A 16,155-nucleotide genomic window follows, 5' to 3' on the forward strand; every position below is an offset into this window, starting at 1 on the left:
AAAAATTGAAGTCTAGTAACTATATTCACACAAAGGGAATGTTTCTGCAGGAGCAACTCCTGCAGTACAGTTTGTGTTTCAGAATTTCTGTTTTGCATATAATGTACATCCACAAAAGTGTTCCTCAATGGTCCATCATCTTAACTTCAAAAATAAATATAGAAAATTCTCTAGTGGTTTTTTTGGATCGTATCAATCCACAATCTACCCTGTAGGAAACAAAGTATATGCATACACATTATATAATACCTTAAGGGATGACACAGTACATCGCTTCACTCTACACAGCAACCTTTCTAAAGACTCAATATCAGGTGCAGTGTCAGTGAAGGAAGACATAGGTATAGGCGACAGCAGCAGACACCGTCCTTCAGTATATTGACACACCTCTCAGTGGGATGGACACTGGCAAACCCTTGGGTTTAAGCTGAAAGTGCTTTTACAGCTAAGCCTAAGCTTTCTATGACCACTCCTGTCATTTGTAGAGTGGGAATAGTAATCATTGTAAAATCATGTGTAGTTGTAGCTAAATTGAAATACTTGCATGTGCTTCAAAGAATCGAATATTTCACTACAATAGTACAGGAAAATAGCTTTCAAAGGCATTCTCATTGATTTGTATATGTATGAATTGTTGGAAATACGTCAGAAAATTAGCTGAAAACGTCTATAAAAAGGCTTGTGAACCCCGAACTGTAGTACTGCAAAAATTCTTACTTCGCAGTTCATGCTGTCATTTCACCACAGAACGGCGGAACTAAAGGTTTTGGCTTACATGGATGGATATGTTATGCACCTATCAATGTATTGCCCCCCCCCCCCCCTCGGGCGTAAGTGGGGCTTTACAGGGGGAATTGACACGAAACTGCTGCCCCACTATGGGGCATTTGACGATCGTTCAGTAAGCACCCAAATATTTTTTTGTTGTAACTTCCTTCGCTATGTCAAATCCCGAGTAAATCCCGCGTTGCAACTGGGGCCAACGGTGGGGATTTGACACGATAGGTTTGCCCTACTATGGGGCATTTGACATTCGGCTGTGTCAAATCCCCACTATAGCCCCATATATGCCCGAGGGGGGGTAGTGGGGCAATACATTGATAGGTGCATTAACGTCTTAGCTTTCAATCAGTACCATTTACATGGAAAAACAACGCTTCTATCGTGCTCTCAGAACCCCGAACCACGAGGGTGCGATCTAATAATCATTTCGGAGTGTCTATGTCCACCGGTGTACCGGTTATTCTTAGAGCCACGTACATCTTATTTCCACCGGTGTCTCATATAATCATCTGCTGATGGGCCTGCGCCTGTCACGTGATCACGTGATTAAACCATGCTGGTCGCAGACTCACCACGTGTCGATTTTCACGTATCATGGCGCCCAATTTGACACTTCTCAGCAGTGCTCCGCACGTGTCATGGTGGTTGGCGCCCAATCGGACACTTTTCAGAGCTGTACTGAGAACTTGTAATGGAAGTTGGCACCCAATTCGACACTTGAACAGTTTCATACGGCATTGGACGATTTAAAGCGAAATGGTTACCATCGCACTTTTGCTATGAACTGCAAGACGAAGATAACTGTATCTTATGACAGGTAAGCACTACATTAATTCGCACACAATGCTGTCATTTATGTAATCATTACTGCAGTCTTTATAAAAAGTTGTGCGTACGTCATTGTCACCTTGAGCATACTCATCAAGTGGGTCCTGCAATATTTGCACATTATCCAGTCAATAGAAGGTTGACTGCAGCAGAAGAAGCCACAATTTCTGAGATGCCGACTGTGAAACCCAATACCAAACGAGTGAAAGAATTAGTTGAGAAGAAGTTTGGAAAATGTGTGACCCTCATAGACATCAGTAACCTAAAGACAAAGGTAAAAGAGCAAACCCGGAAAGGTCTTGAGGAACCACAGCTGCTACTCAGTACACTCCAAAATATTACCACTACCCAGGATGCCCAAGCAGGAATTGTGGTAAATGAGAACAGGGGTGGCGGAGAAGGGGGGCAAAGGGGGCTGCAGCCCCTGTGAAAAAAATTTTGGAGGGGCTTAGCCCCCCTAAAATTATTCAATAGCATTATTCGAGATACTCTAATAGAGCAGTCAAGATCGAGATACTCTAATAGAGCAGTCACAGTATTCTTTGAGGAGCAGTGTAGTAAGCTGAAAATAATGACTTTTTTTTGGTCTTCGATATACAACGAGGCAATGGCATCATCATGCTAGACCCCCAGCCCCCCCTAAATATAGGTGTCTCCGCCACCTCTGAATGAGAATAATATCCTTGAAATTTGCAGACAAATCACATGACTAAACTGTTTGATAGGTTCCCGGAAATCATGTTCATCGATGGCACCTACAATGTAAATGGTCATGGAATGCCACTGTACTGCCTGGTAATGTTATATAACAGAACTTGATCATTATAAATTGTCCCTTACAGGAATGAACCAAGCTCTCGTCCTGCATTTAGTGGTGACATCACTACACTGGAATGTGTTAGTACAGCTAATGGACCTAGGTATGGTAATGTTAACAGAACTTGATCATTATAAATTGTCCCTTATAGGAATGAACGAAGCTCTCGTCCTGCATTTAGTGGTGACACCACTACACTGGAATGTGTTAGTATAGCTAATGGACCTAAGTATTGTAATGTTAACAGAACTTAATCATTATAAATTGTCCCTTATAGGAATGAACCAAGCTCTCGTCCTGCATTTAGTGGTGACATCACTACACTGGAATGTGTTAGTACAGCTAATGGACCTAGGTATGGTAATGTTAACAGAACTTGATCATTATAAATTGACCCTTATAGGAATGAACTAAGCTCTCATCCTACATGCAACAACCATAGCAGTGCTAATACATGCCAAAGTACTAATGTAAGTCAGTTAGTGTAGCACACCCTCAGTTCTCAGTGTACATTGAATGCACACCAGAGGAGGTTGGACGCGTTCATGTGAGCTGTACATTTTCATTGGAAAACCTTTGTTTCAAGACAATTTGTATTAAAACTATAGTGCAATAGAAAGTTTATGTATTCCTAAATCTAACAGCATGGTGAACCCCGCTGATTTGGCTGGTAACAAAGCCAAAGTTTGAAGCGCCAATATAAAGAATTGCGCAAAATCTGTTTTTATGAGCAGGGTAATACAGTGACCTCAGTGTAATGCAGTGAAGGGTCATTGTTTCATTATAGAAAAACGTACGTGACAAGTCTGGTGAAAATTGTATGGATTATATTGCAATTTATTAATTTCACCCAAAATCTCGAGTGCTTTATGAAAACAAAGTACATAGCCTTGAAGCCTAATTGAAGGATGATCTGATTATCTAATGAACCCCATCGTTTTTCAGTTTAGTATTGCGACTATTGAGGATCACGTGAAATACTAGTGCAAAGAATGCAATTAAGAGCAATATATTTAAGTAGCGCTTAATGCGCGTCCAACTTCCTCTGAATGCACACATGGATTTTTTCCATATGAAAATTGTAGACACCAGTCTGGTCATAAGGTGCGTGTAGTTATCATTTTCAGAGGAGCTTTTTGTATGTTTAACACGTTCTTATGCATTACCTTGCCCAGAGTTTCTGTTAGTAGAGCAGTATTTGCATCCACATTGTTCTGCTAGCTTTTTGAATAGCTGACTTATTGTAATAGTCTGTCTTGATAACTAAAAGGTGATGGCAGTGAGTTAGGTGGTAGACAACGTGTCACGTGTACTTGGATGTTTTTAGTTTGTTTTGCTGCTCCCAAATATCTTAACATTTACTTCATCACATGCACTTAACAAACAGGTGTCTACCACAAGTATATGCATCATGTGTGCTCAATAAGCATATGAACCTAAAAACCAGTACCACAATGCTATACTTTAGACACTCCTATTATTTCAATTTCAACATGGACTGTCTTTATCAATGCTGGCAACATCGATGAAGGTAAAGCCATGTATTAAGACGTGCGGGAGACCAAAACACAGTGGTACAGTTTGGTGTAAGAAGAGGAAAGTTATAAATTCTGAAAATATCCCACCTATAAAAAGGGTGAAATCTAGCACAGAAGACGTAAGTGTTAATTATATTTATTAACAGCATGTGCTCTCAGTTGTTGTAATTATTTTGGGAGTATTTAAGTGTGTACACACCCAACCAAGTTAGCCAAATGTTTTAATAGTAAAAGCAGCAAGAGTAAGTACTCCCTCCATAAACTCTGGAGTAAACTTAACAGTCAGGTGAAGGGTTGGTATAAACAGTGGACCTGGGGACCGAGTACCTGGGACCAGGGGACCCGCGGGAACCCAAGTTTTCATGGAATTTTTATACTTTACAATGTTTATACACTCTATATTTGTACTAGATATCTTTGCATATCTCAACATGTAGTCTTGCACAGCCAATCCACTTTTTCTTCGTCACACTGAGTACCTAATGTGACAGAAATTATAAGCACCACTGAAAAAGAGTCTATTACATCAAGTTTAGAAACTGTGAGCAAGCAAAACATCTTCAAGCGATTGCTGCAAGTTATAGCAGCTCAACAAGCACTGAGATTTCATGTGTCATGTACTGCTTGCATAGACCACTTCTTCACACCTGGGGTATTAATCGAGGGCTTTAAATTCTTACAAGGCTTTGATTTTGTGCATCACATGACACATGAAATCTCAGTGCTTATTGAGCTGCTGGTGACTTACAGTGATCGCTAGATGCTGTTTTGTTTGCTCACAGTTTCTAAACTTGACGTAATAGACTCTTTTTCAGAGGAGCTTATAATTTCTATCATGTTAGGCACTCTGTGTGACGAAGAAAAGTGGATTGGCAGTGCAATACTACATGCTGAGACTTGCAGAAGTATCTGGTACAAGTATAGAGTGTATAAACATTGTGAAGTATAAAAGATTTCGCGAAAAGTTGGGTCCCCGCGGGTCCCCGGGTCCACTGTTTATACCAACCCAGTATTGCTTGGAAGCATCTATTTTGTGTCAACAATGGTAAAACTGGTCTGTAGAAATGTAACCAGCTGAGCAAAGAAACCAGACCCGTTTGCACGTTCCTCAAACTCCATGTTATAGAATCCCTGTTATCTATTGTAATTATGAAAGAGTGAATCCAAATGTTTCTTCAGTCTTGTATGATGAATAATTTAGGAGTGCACTTATGAAAAAGCTAGAAATTTGATTTTCACAGCAACAATATGGGAAATAATTTACAAGCGCTCACTTAATCATAACTCACAGACAACCAGCTGGACAGACGGGACTTGGATTAAAATTTTCACTACTTTTACCATAGGTGATGAACACCACATGGCATACATGTAGTAACTGGTTGCTTAACGATACTTACTAGGTAACTGTTGCCAAAATAAATGTACTTTTGGGCTATAGCAATGGTTGCTAAGTGTGGTTGTCTTTTGAAATGATTGTTTTTAAATGTTTTTGCTTAGCAACCATCTAGGACGGTGTTTGTCCAGAACCCATGTTAGCAAAAAAGCAGCCTGTGTAAGAGATATGAAGGCTGTATAAGACCTGTAATTACTTTCTGGGTAAGCAAGATTTGCTTCTAGGTGGGTTGTTCGTGCCAGCTTAAAATATGGGTGAAGCAAGTTCTTGAATGCATTGTGAAAGCCTTTCACAATGAGCTGTACAGGAGTAAAACAACCGGAAAAGGAATATCTAGCCTAGTAGACTACAAGGAATAACAAATTTATTTGTGATGAAAGGGGGCGTGTCCTGTACTTATGCAAACGGAAATGAAGGGCAGCCTTGTGGCTTTCTCAATTTCTCTAAAGAATTTGTATCGGGAAACACAATAGGCAGATTATAAAACACTCCTGTGCATAATTTGTAGTTTGAATATAGTGTGAGATGCACTAGGACTATTCCAAAAGAGTGATTTTCGTCACGTATGGTATTTCTATGCTGGTTTTTCATGGTCTTTTTTTTTTTCAGGTATGCACCATTTTAAGGGCAAGACCTACTTGAACAGTACTACTGTACTATTTCATACAGTGGTTGTAGCAAACCCACATTTGTTTCTTAGCTGTTTGAAGCGCTTGCTTAGGGTATATCCTAAGTCTATATGGCATCCACGGCATGGCATCCACCCAACCTTAGAATGTTTTCCGCAATGAAAATAACCTCTATGGAATAATCCTAGTGCATCTAGCATTAAATCGACCAGAAGATACTTACAAAAGGAATTTAAAAGAAATCTCCCTGACCAAAATTTAAAATAAGTTTACAAACTTTCAACAAAGATAAGGGACATTAGTTTGCTCCATAAATTTTAGTATAGGTATTGGTCAGTTGTGGTTACTATCTTCACCTGGTAATTTTCATCATTTAAGCACCATGTCAGCAAGGTATGTGTAAAATTAGTCTTATTGATTTTTTTTTACAGAACACCCTGGGAAGACACCCCCCAATAGAAAATAAGACAACATGTAAGGAAGTACATTCTGTATGAAATACTTGACACTATTATGTACTGACAGCGAATCGAAAATGAACTCGCTGTGGCAAGTGCAGTGGTTGCAAGCACCCAAACTGTGGAACGTGCCCTGAATGTTTGGTTATGAAGCAGTTTGGGGGACAAGGGCAAAAAAAGAAGGCTTGTAGCATAAGAAAATGCTCAGCCCAGTCAGTTGAAACCATGACCTCTGCAGTTCATGGCACAGGTACATACATATGTAGGTTTATGTTTTTACTCAGAAAGGATGGGCATGTGCATGAGAGCACAAACATTTGTATTGAAATCATTCCCAAAGTCCTTGTACAGCATCCCATAGTTCAGCCTAACAATGATTGAAGAAAGTGGTACATATATAATGCTACAATCTGCGGTTAAAAGAAGTGGACACCGCCAACACATCTTCACAGAAACGAGAAGCCTTTTCACTTGTTTTTATTTGGATTCTATAGTTTTTCACAACTAAATGTAATATCATGGCTATTGCCATGACTTCTTATTATGTCATCTTTATGTTCCCGTTAGTAATATGTAATTAACTGTAAAAAATCGTTGTGCTTATAATAGTGTCCATCCTCTCTGACTTTTACTTTACCCCACCCAATTCATTTTATTCCAATTAACAGACATCTCTCAAAAAGACAATAAGAAATTGTTAGAAATAAGTGTGTAGATAAAATAATATTAATAACAAATGTGACTGAATTTTTTACAAAACTGTCAATGTACGCACTACATTACTTATGTAATAAACAGCATTTAAAAACAATCGGTAAAAAAACACAAGTTCTACAAAAACAACTTACACAAGTATTTATCGCCTTACTAGTTAGTGAATTAACACTCTACTCCACTAATGAGGCTAAAACTTGGCAAGCCCATTCATCTGTTCCTATAGATAACATAAAACCAATAAAATAAAATTTTTAAAGTGTGCGTACATTGACGGTTTTGTAAAATTGGGTCACAAATGTATTCAATGATGTTTAGAAACCTGTAGGCACAACAAAGTTGTCACTTGCACCAGAATCCAGTAATCTAGCTAGTTTGGTCTCCGAGTCTAAGCCACCATCATCAATGCTAACAAACATTACAGATTTCTTGAAAAATCAAAATCATGAAGTCCACACTGTGGCTGCTGATGGCAACTGCATGTACCGTGCTTTGTCTCATCAATTGTGTGGCAGTGAAGAAAATCATTTTTTATCTACATAGTTTGTTACTGCAAGTGGTCAAGGGTAACAGTGATATTTACAGCAAGTACTGGATTGATGATATGTCTTGGGAGTTGTTTTATTTGACCAACATGTAGAAGACATTGGAAAACCTGGAATTTGGGGGACTCAAGTAGAACTTCAAGCGTGTAGTGATTTTATTAATCTGGATGTATATGTTTGTTCATACAATGCTTATGGTATTGTCCGATCGGAAAAGAAGGCTACTCCCAAAAATTGGATGAATCAGATTCCCCACAATCTATGTACAACTACAAGATGTAGACACATTGAACCGTCTTTTAGCAACAGCCACTACAACAGCGTTGTTCCCACTCAGGATGAGGTGCCACCACCTACTATCTTAGAGCAACACTGTGATGCTGTTGTGATTGATTAAGTTATACGTATAATACAGCAGCAATGCAGAGAAACTAAGTAACTTCCTTGTATTTCCTTTGCTTATTGAAATGTTATGTTTGGTCATCAAAATATTTACTTTGAACGATTTATTAGTACAGTGGAGCCTGTGTTACTGGTCACCTGAATTAAGTGGTCGTCCTCATATAGCAGTCAAGGGACAAAAGTCCCGAATATCTTCCCATACAAATGCATGCGTTGTGGTCTGTATTGATCGGTCAACTGTCTAATGTGTATACCAGCCAGTCACAAATTCTCTGAATCTCTGTATACACTATACATACATGTAACTTCGACTCCATGTTTAGCAGTCACTGCCTTATAATGATCAGCTAGTGGTAGTTTGTTCAGTAAACACTTAATGTACCATTGGTATACTGTTTTAATTTACACGCAATTGTTATACTTTAATGAACACTTCATACCTGTCAGGCTTAACATATTTATTAGCCATTGGAAACCAGCTGACCTCTTTTGTAACCGTACCACTGACGCTAAGTACTGTTCTATGGAATGTTGTGGTTAGCGGATGTCTCTTAATATTAATTACCTTTTTTATGATGGTCGTAATCACTAAAATGCTGCTGACCGTTCTGTGCAGGTTTCTCTAGCCACCTATACATATAAATGCCATTGATATTTGGTCCCAAGGTTACTGTAACAAACAGGTTCCACTGTAGTGTTGTTGTGATATAGGAAGTTGGTCACATATCATTTGACGAATGGAAGTGTTGTGGTACATGGAAACTTGCAAACTACACAAGACAAACATGGTATTTTTGTAAGCCAGAAGACGTTTAGTTTAGTTGCACTGGGGTGACTGTTTGCATTTTGATATAAAATTAAAAAATATGCATATTTCAGCTACTTTTAATTAATATCAACAATTACAGTGAAATGATGGTTGTAGGTTCACTCAAGCCCACCAGAGAGTCAAGACAACCTTAGAACAGGCTAGACTGATTTTAGACATGTTTTAAGATGCAGAGTTTAAAAACTGATACCCACAAGGACATCAAATATGTTAGAGGTAAACTAAATACCTACTGTAATTAATGTCCACTTTGGGATCAAAAAAATTCATGCAATATAGATAAGGCAGCATAGCTAATACACCTATCAATATTATTGAGCCAGCCACACTCCCTTCTTTTCAGGTAAACGTGGGGTAATAGCAGGTGCTTTGATCCGGTTTGAACCTAAAATTTCTCTCACTGGTAGGGCATTTGACTACCACAAATTTATTTTGGTGCTGGACACTGTAAAGCTGAGTAATAATAATATTAACTGGTTGCCTTCTGTAAGGAAACCTGTTTTCAAAAGTATCTTGAAATTATTGAGAATTAAAGTCAAATCCCCACTGCCCGTAAGTGGTAGTATTGACAGGTATATTAGCACAGTCTAAGCCCTGGTAATTTGGAGGGGGGGGTAGGACAAGGCCAAATCCACGCATAATAAAATCGTGTAAGTAGTGAAAATATTCACGTGAGCTGAATAGTCTCTGTTGAAAAAGTAGGGCAAGGGGCTCAACAGGGCTCGATGCATATTTCAGTTCTACTTACAGTAGCTTGTTGTTTGCAATGGTGTGATTCAGTCAGAAAAACACAGCTGTTACAAAGTAATTAGACACACAGTGATGGTGATTAGTGGTGGTCATGACTTTCACGTCAACAGAAGCAGTACCATGATCATCAATGATCATAATACAATAGTTGTTGTATGATTTGTTACTTTCAACAGTTGGTATTACTACGTAAAAACTAAAGTAAAATATTTTTGTTAGCCTTTCGTTTAGCACTTCGTAGTACACGTGGTCCTGTCCTACCCCCCCTGCTGGTAACTGGAGCACAATTTATCTGCATTCATGTTTAACCGTACATTTATGCACCTGTCATTCATAACCCCCAGTACAGGATATGTAGGGGAGATCTTTGCCCACAAAATATCCTCTAGTCTTGTGCCCAGACAAGGGTCTAGTTGCCACACAATAGAAACACTTGACTGGGTTACACAAAGCCATATAACATTACTATGACATCACATGTTACATAATCAAGGCCCATGACCTACTCCATTGGGGATAGGCGGTTTCTGCTTAAGCTGCAAGTGGTAATGTGAATACCATCAAAAACTATTGTCCACAGGAAATGATAAAAACATGAGTTTTAGTCACATGAAATATATAGAATACATTAAACGCATTCTTGATTCTGATGGTGACTAATTTGGTCAGTTATAATCAATTTTTTTCTATTGTGTGTCACCAGACCAACATGGTCTGGGGAGGAGAATAAGTATCCCCAGGTGTAAAACGTTTTCCACTGAAAAGTTTTTCATTTTGAACCTAATGTTTCATTTCAGTTTACAGATGATAGTAGAATTCCAACATGGGGTCTAATATAGTGGGTTCAAGGAATTGTCAAATTCCCACCCTGGGGGTGTAATATATAGATTAGCACGTGATTGTACAAGGCACGTGAGTGTTGTGAAATCATTCTAGAACATTCTTAGCACGTTGTTACATGGTGTCAGAAGTTTCTTGCGAAAATGGATCAGCTTTCGCCACCAGAGGCATTGAACTTAGACGGAACTATTGCTGACAACTGGAGACGATGGAAACAACGTTTCGGGATATTTTCCCTTGCTAGTGGACTATCTACAAAAGACGCGGGAATTCAAGCCGCAGCATTTCTTCACGTGGCCGGACCGGAGGCACTGGAAGTTTATAATACTTTCTCATGGCAAAATGCCGACGACAAGAACAAGGTGGATAAAATAATAGAAAAGTTTGATGAGTATTGCAACCCTCGCAAAAATATTACGTGGGAAAGACACAAGTTCAACACGCGAAACCAGCAACCAGGAGAAACCATTGATCAGTATGTAACAGATTTAAAAACAAAAGCTCAATCTTGTGAATTTGCCGAATTGAAGGATGGTCTGATTCGTGATCGGATTGTGTGTGGCATTATTTGCGATAAGACCCGTGCGCGTCTATTAAAAGAAAGCGACTTAACTCTTCAGAAGGCCCTCGACATATGTAGAACGAACGAAGCTACATCTACCCAATTGAAAACCATTAGTTCCAGTACTACCGGTAAAGAAACACACTATCAGGAAGTCCTTGCTGTTACAGCACGACGTCAAAGTCAAGAAGCAAACCCCAAACCTCGATGTGACCGATGCGGAAATCAACACTATCGTCACCAGCCCTGTCCAGCACAAGGCGTAGAATGCTACAATTGTGGTCGTAGAAACCATTTTGCAAAGGTTTGTCGAAGTCGCACTGCTACAAAGTACCAAAAGAAAGTGCACAGTGTTACACATGAAGACTCCGATTCCCCTGACGACATGTTTATTGGTATGATACAATGTGCTACTTCAAAGTCACCCGATTGGAAAGTAACAATCCTCGTAAATCGCCAGAAAATGAGTTTTAAGATTGATACAGGTGCACAATGTAATGTCATCTCCAGACAGAAATACCTCCAACTAAGCTCAACCCCACTGCAAAAATCTCATGCAAGGCTAGTTGCCTTTGGTGGCCAACGACTCGACACATGTGGTAAGGTCACACTAAACTGCCAGCACAAAGGAAAATGTTACCCTGTGGTTTTTGAAGTGATTGACCAGAATGTTCCCAACATAGTAGGCTTGACGACTTGTATGGAACTGAATCTAGTGCAACGATTAGACGCTATCAACAATCAACCTGATGATATTCTCAATGCCTACAGTGATGTCTTTGACGGATTGGGATGTATCACAGACGCCTTGTACCACATCAAAATTGACAAAAATGCCCAGCCTGTTGTACACCCACCGAGAAAAGTTCCAGTCACTTTGAGACCCAAAATTCAACAGGAACTCAGTCGCATGGAAAAGCTCAATGTAATCCAGAAAGTTGATGAACCCACAGACTGGGTAAATAGTATGGTAACAATTGTTAAACCAAATGGTAACCTCAGAATCTGCATAGACCCACGCGATTTAAACAAGGCAGTCAAACGTGATTACTATCCAATGAGCACAATTGATGACATCGTTACAAGAATGCCAAATGCCAAGGTTTTCTCTGTCCTGGATGCCAGTTCTGGATTCTGGCAAGTCCAATTAGACACACCAAGTGCAAAGCTTTGCACGTTTAACACACCCTTTGGACGCTACATGTTCAAACGTCTTCCTTTCGGGCTCTCGTCTTCCCAAGACATTTTCCAGAAAATAATGTCAGAGATGTTTCAAGATATACCAGGAGTCGAAGTTGTTGTGGACAACCTGCTCATATGGGGCGAAAATGAAGAGCAACACGACACCCGCTTAATACAAGTCTTAGAAAGAGCACGGCACAGAAATCTCAAGCTCAATAGAACCAAGTGCCAAATCAGAAAGGATGCCATTACCTATATCGGTCACATACTTAGCAAAGATGGTCTCAAACCTGATCCAAGAAAGACCGATGCCATTCTTAAAATGCCATGTCCAGAGAACAAAGATGATCTTCAGAGATTCTTAGGTATGTTAACTTATCTGGGCAAGTTTATACCAAATTTATCCACTGTAGCTTCGCCTCTACGAACCCTATTGGAAAAGAATGTGGAATGGCATTGGCACACTGAACAAGCCAACAGTTTTCTATCTTTGAAGAAATTAATCACCACTGTCCCTGTGCTCAAGTATTTCAACCCTAGTAAACCTACCAAGCTATCCGTCGATGCCAGTTCTAAAGGATTGGGAGCTGTACTTCTACAAGATAATCACCCCATTGCCTATGCATCCAGAGCCCTCACTATGTGCCAGCAGAACTACGCCCAGATTGAGAAAGAAATGCTTGCTGTGGTTTTTGGATGCACCAGATTTCATGAGTACATTTTTGGCATGCCGTCTGTTGAAGTAGAGACTGACCATAAACCCTTAGAAGCCATACTCAAGAAGCCACTACATCAAGCACCACTGCGACTCCAGAAGATGATTATGTCCATACAAAAGTATCAAATCAATCTTATTTACCGCCCTGGTAAACAGCTAGTGATTGCAGACACTCTGTCCAGAGCGTATCTAACAAAACAGCCAGATGACTCCACATCATTTGAATTTGAAGTGAATGTAGTAGCATCACTGCCAATATCAAAAACCAAGTTAGAGCAATTTCAATCAATGACCCAATCTGATTCAGCTCTAAAGCAATTAATGAAACTAACACTGGATGGTTGGCCAGATCACAAGTCACAAGTGCCAACTGAGTGTTTACCGTATTGGTCATTCCGAGATCAAATATCCTCCAGCGACGGAGTTCTTCTAAAAGGGGAAAAGCTCATAATTCCTAAGGCCATGCAGCCAGAGATGTTGAAATTGATACATTGTTCCCATTTAGGTATAGAGAAATGCAAACGGCGAGCCCGAGATATAATGTACTGGCCAGGGATGTCATCCCAAATCCAAGATACCGTTTCAGCTTGTGGCACTTGCAATACATACCAAAGAAAAAAACAGAAGGAGCCTCTCATCCCACATTCTATCCCAGACCGTCCATGGTCCAAAGTTGGTGTTGATCTTTTTGAGCTGCAGCAAAAGCAGTACCTTGTGATAGTGGACTATTACTCAGGATTTGTTGAACTAGACCTGCTCATTCACACCACAGCAAAGCAAGTAATTAAGCATTGCAAATCTCAGTTCTCCCGTCATGGAATACCGGATGTCTTGATATCCGACAATGGCCCCCAATTTTCCAGCCACGAGTTCCAACAGTTTATCAAGCAATACCAGATTGACCACCGTACATCCAGCCCATACCATCCACAGTCCAACGGCATGGCTGAAAAGGCAGTACAAACCATCAAACGATTGATGAAGAAGGCAGCACATGATGGAAATGACCACTACCTAGCACTGCTAGAGTATCGGAACACACCATGGTCAGACACCCTTGGGTCACCAGCCCAGCGACTTATGGGGAGGCGGACAAAGACTCTCATACCTACAGCAAATACTTTACTAAAGCCAGCAACAATTAACCCAACTGCAGTACAGGAGGAACTTCAAAAACACAGAAAACAACAAAAGATGTTTTACGACCGCCAGGCAAAACCATTGAAAAGCCTCAAAATAGGTGACTCAGTGTTGATGACATCAAAGGATGGCACGTGGAAGCCAGCCAAAGTAACCAGCATTAGTCAAAGAGCTCCACGCTCCTATAACATTGTGACACCACAAGGGCAATACTATCGTAGAAACCGAAAGGACTTAAGAAAGGTGATGGGTAAAACAGAGGTTAACACAAGCACTGATGAGTTCCTAGATGATCAAGCATATGACAGTGACACAAATGAACCAGTTGAGGAAAGTTGTGGCACTAATTCTGTTGTATCAGCTCCAGCCCTGAGACGCTCCCAAAGAACCATAAGAGCACCAGTTCGATATGCCGACCAGTTTTCGTGACTATAACATACGCACACACTGCACTACTTTCACTTATTTGATTAGAGCACTGTAAGGGTTTTTCATCCTTGTACCCTGTAACACACTCCTTTTTGTAATGATGGAGATGTAATATATAGATTAGCACGTGATTGTACAAGGCACGTGAGTGTTGTGAAATCATTCTAGAACATTCTTAGCACGTTGTTACAGGGGGTATGGGGTTAAAATTGATAGGTGCATTATAAACCCCAGGTTCATAGATTTAAATCTATCAGTGGTTTGACATAGGGAGCCACATTTCTGTTACAGTGATGTAAAAATTATGCCTCAACTCACTTAAATAGTCTACCTACAACAACAGAACCAAGTCCTGCAATACCAGTAATCAACACGACCAGAGTTCTGATAATAAATTCAAACCCACAATCATAAGGTTAGCTCTAACGCACCTGTACACCGGTGGCGCGTACTAATCAGATACCTCGTTGGGATGGTGATCGTCATCAAAACGTATCTATCTCAATTGCACAATCGAAGTTAATACTTTACTATAAAAAGGTACGGATGGTTCAATTGTACTAACGTGCAAGCGGTGTAATTTTTCCATACCGCGCTATTATTGTTCGGAGGCTTGGCGCAACTTAGCGCTAATGACTACGAGCAACGCTTGCAGGGCTACAATGCCACCAGCGATTGGCTATCGCTTTGGTGACAGTAGCCCGACTGTCACCGTCCACCGGTGGCAATAGCCTTTCGTGGCTCTAAGCGCCACCGGTATACAGGTGGCTATAGAGCTGGCCTTTAAGTATTTAGTGTGTTGTAGCTCGCCAATAGTTGAAGCTATGTGTACCAAATTTTCACACGTTTTACACCAATTCCTTACCTTCCAGAGCATCCACTGTGCAAGTAGCCAACAACTAGGTTTCCCACCATTTTAGATAGTTTTAAAACCAAGGTTGACTGTATCAGGCGAGCTGCAAATTGGGTGGGAGGTGGGGGCCCTGGAAAGCGGGAAAGATGGTGTTCAAAAATTGAAAAGGAAGGCCAAGGGATGAATTAGGCCAAGTTTTGAGCCATTGAGGTCTCAAAACTGGCTAAAATGAAAGGAAATTCACAGCAGAGGTACTTATTCAACACCACAGAGCTGTACAGCCACATACAGTCATTCCCAGGCTGACCAGAGTTCCATTAAGGTCCCACAATACACGTACGGATCGCCACTGGGCTCAGGAAAAGCAGCCAGCAAAACCAGACCACTCAAGTCTAGCTGATTTTAAGTGTGGAATTAGATAATTTATTCATGTAGCTGTGTGTCCTGGGTGAAAAGTCGAATCTGCTGACATGGGCGATAAGACCGGTTTTCTCAGACTGGGTCACATATTTACCATCTTTGTATTAGAGTTGTGGGACAGTTCTACCAGACAACTAACAGATTATCACAGAGTTCTACATGGTGATGAACATGGTGATGAAAATACAGGTAATTAGTAATGGAACTTGTGAATAACATTTACTGTCTTACCTGCTGCAGTTGGATAAAGACTGATAAATGACGAAATTGATTTGATACTGTTGTGGCCAAGGAGACATTGATTGTGGTTTTAACATATTAA

The 16,155-nt window shown here is 40.2% G+C and overlaps 3 protein-coding genes across 3 annotated transcripts in view; 1 reads left to right on the forward strand and 2 right to left on the reverse strand.

Annotated features, from left to right (window-relative positions):
* LOC136262951 (uncharacterized) overlaps positions 1-16,155 on the reverse strand; it is a 245,500-nt gene that overhangs the window by 73,792 nt on the left and 155,553 nt on the right. The window lies entirely within an intron of this gene.
* LOC136263330 (ubiquitin carboxyl-terminal hydrolase CYLD-like) overlaps positions 1-16,155 on the reverse strand; it is a 91,484-nt gene that overhangs the window by 60,539 nt on the left and 14,790 nt on the right. The window lies entirely within an intron of this gene.
* Positions 170-8,199, forward strand: LOC136263331 (uncharacterized). Its single transcript, XM_066057849.1, has 11 exons — positions 170-1,600; positions 1,657-1,984; positions 2,337-2,406; positions 2,454-2,531; positions 2,580-2,634; positions 2,706-2,783; positions 2,832-2,898; positions 3,921-4,085; positions 6,423-6,465; positions 6,517-6,699; positions 7,118-8,199. Exons 1-10 carry the CDS (start codon positions 1,563-1,565, stop codon positions 6,528-6,530), a joined length of 936 nt encoding a protein of 311 aa, XP_065913921.1. The 5' UTR covers positions 170-1,562; the 3' UTR covers positions 6,531-6,699; positions 7,118-8,199.

This window comes from Dysidea avara, chromosome 8 (genome assembly GCF_963678975.1).
Source record: "Dysidea avara chromosome 8, odDysAvar1.4, whole genome shotgun sequence".
NCBI classification, from domain to species: Eukaryota; Metazoa; Porifera; class Demospongiae; order Dictyoceratida; family Dysideidae; genus Dysidea; species Dysidea avara.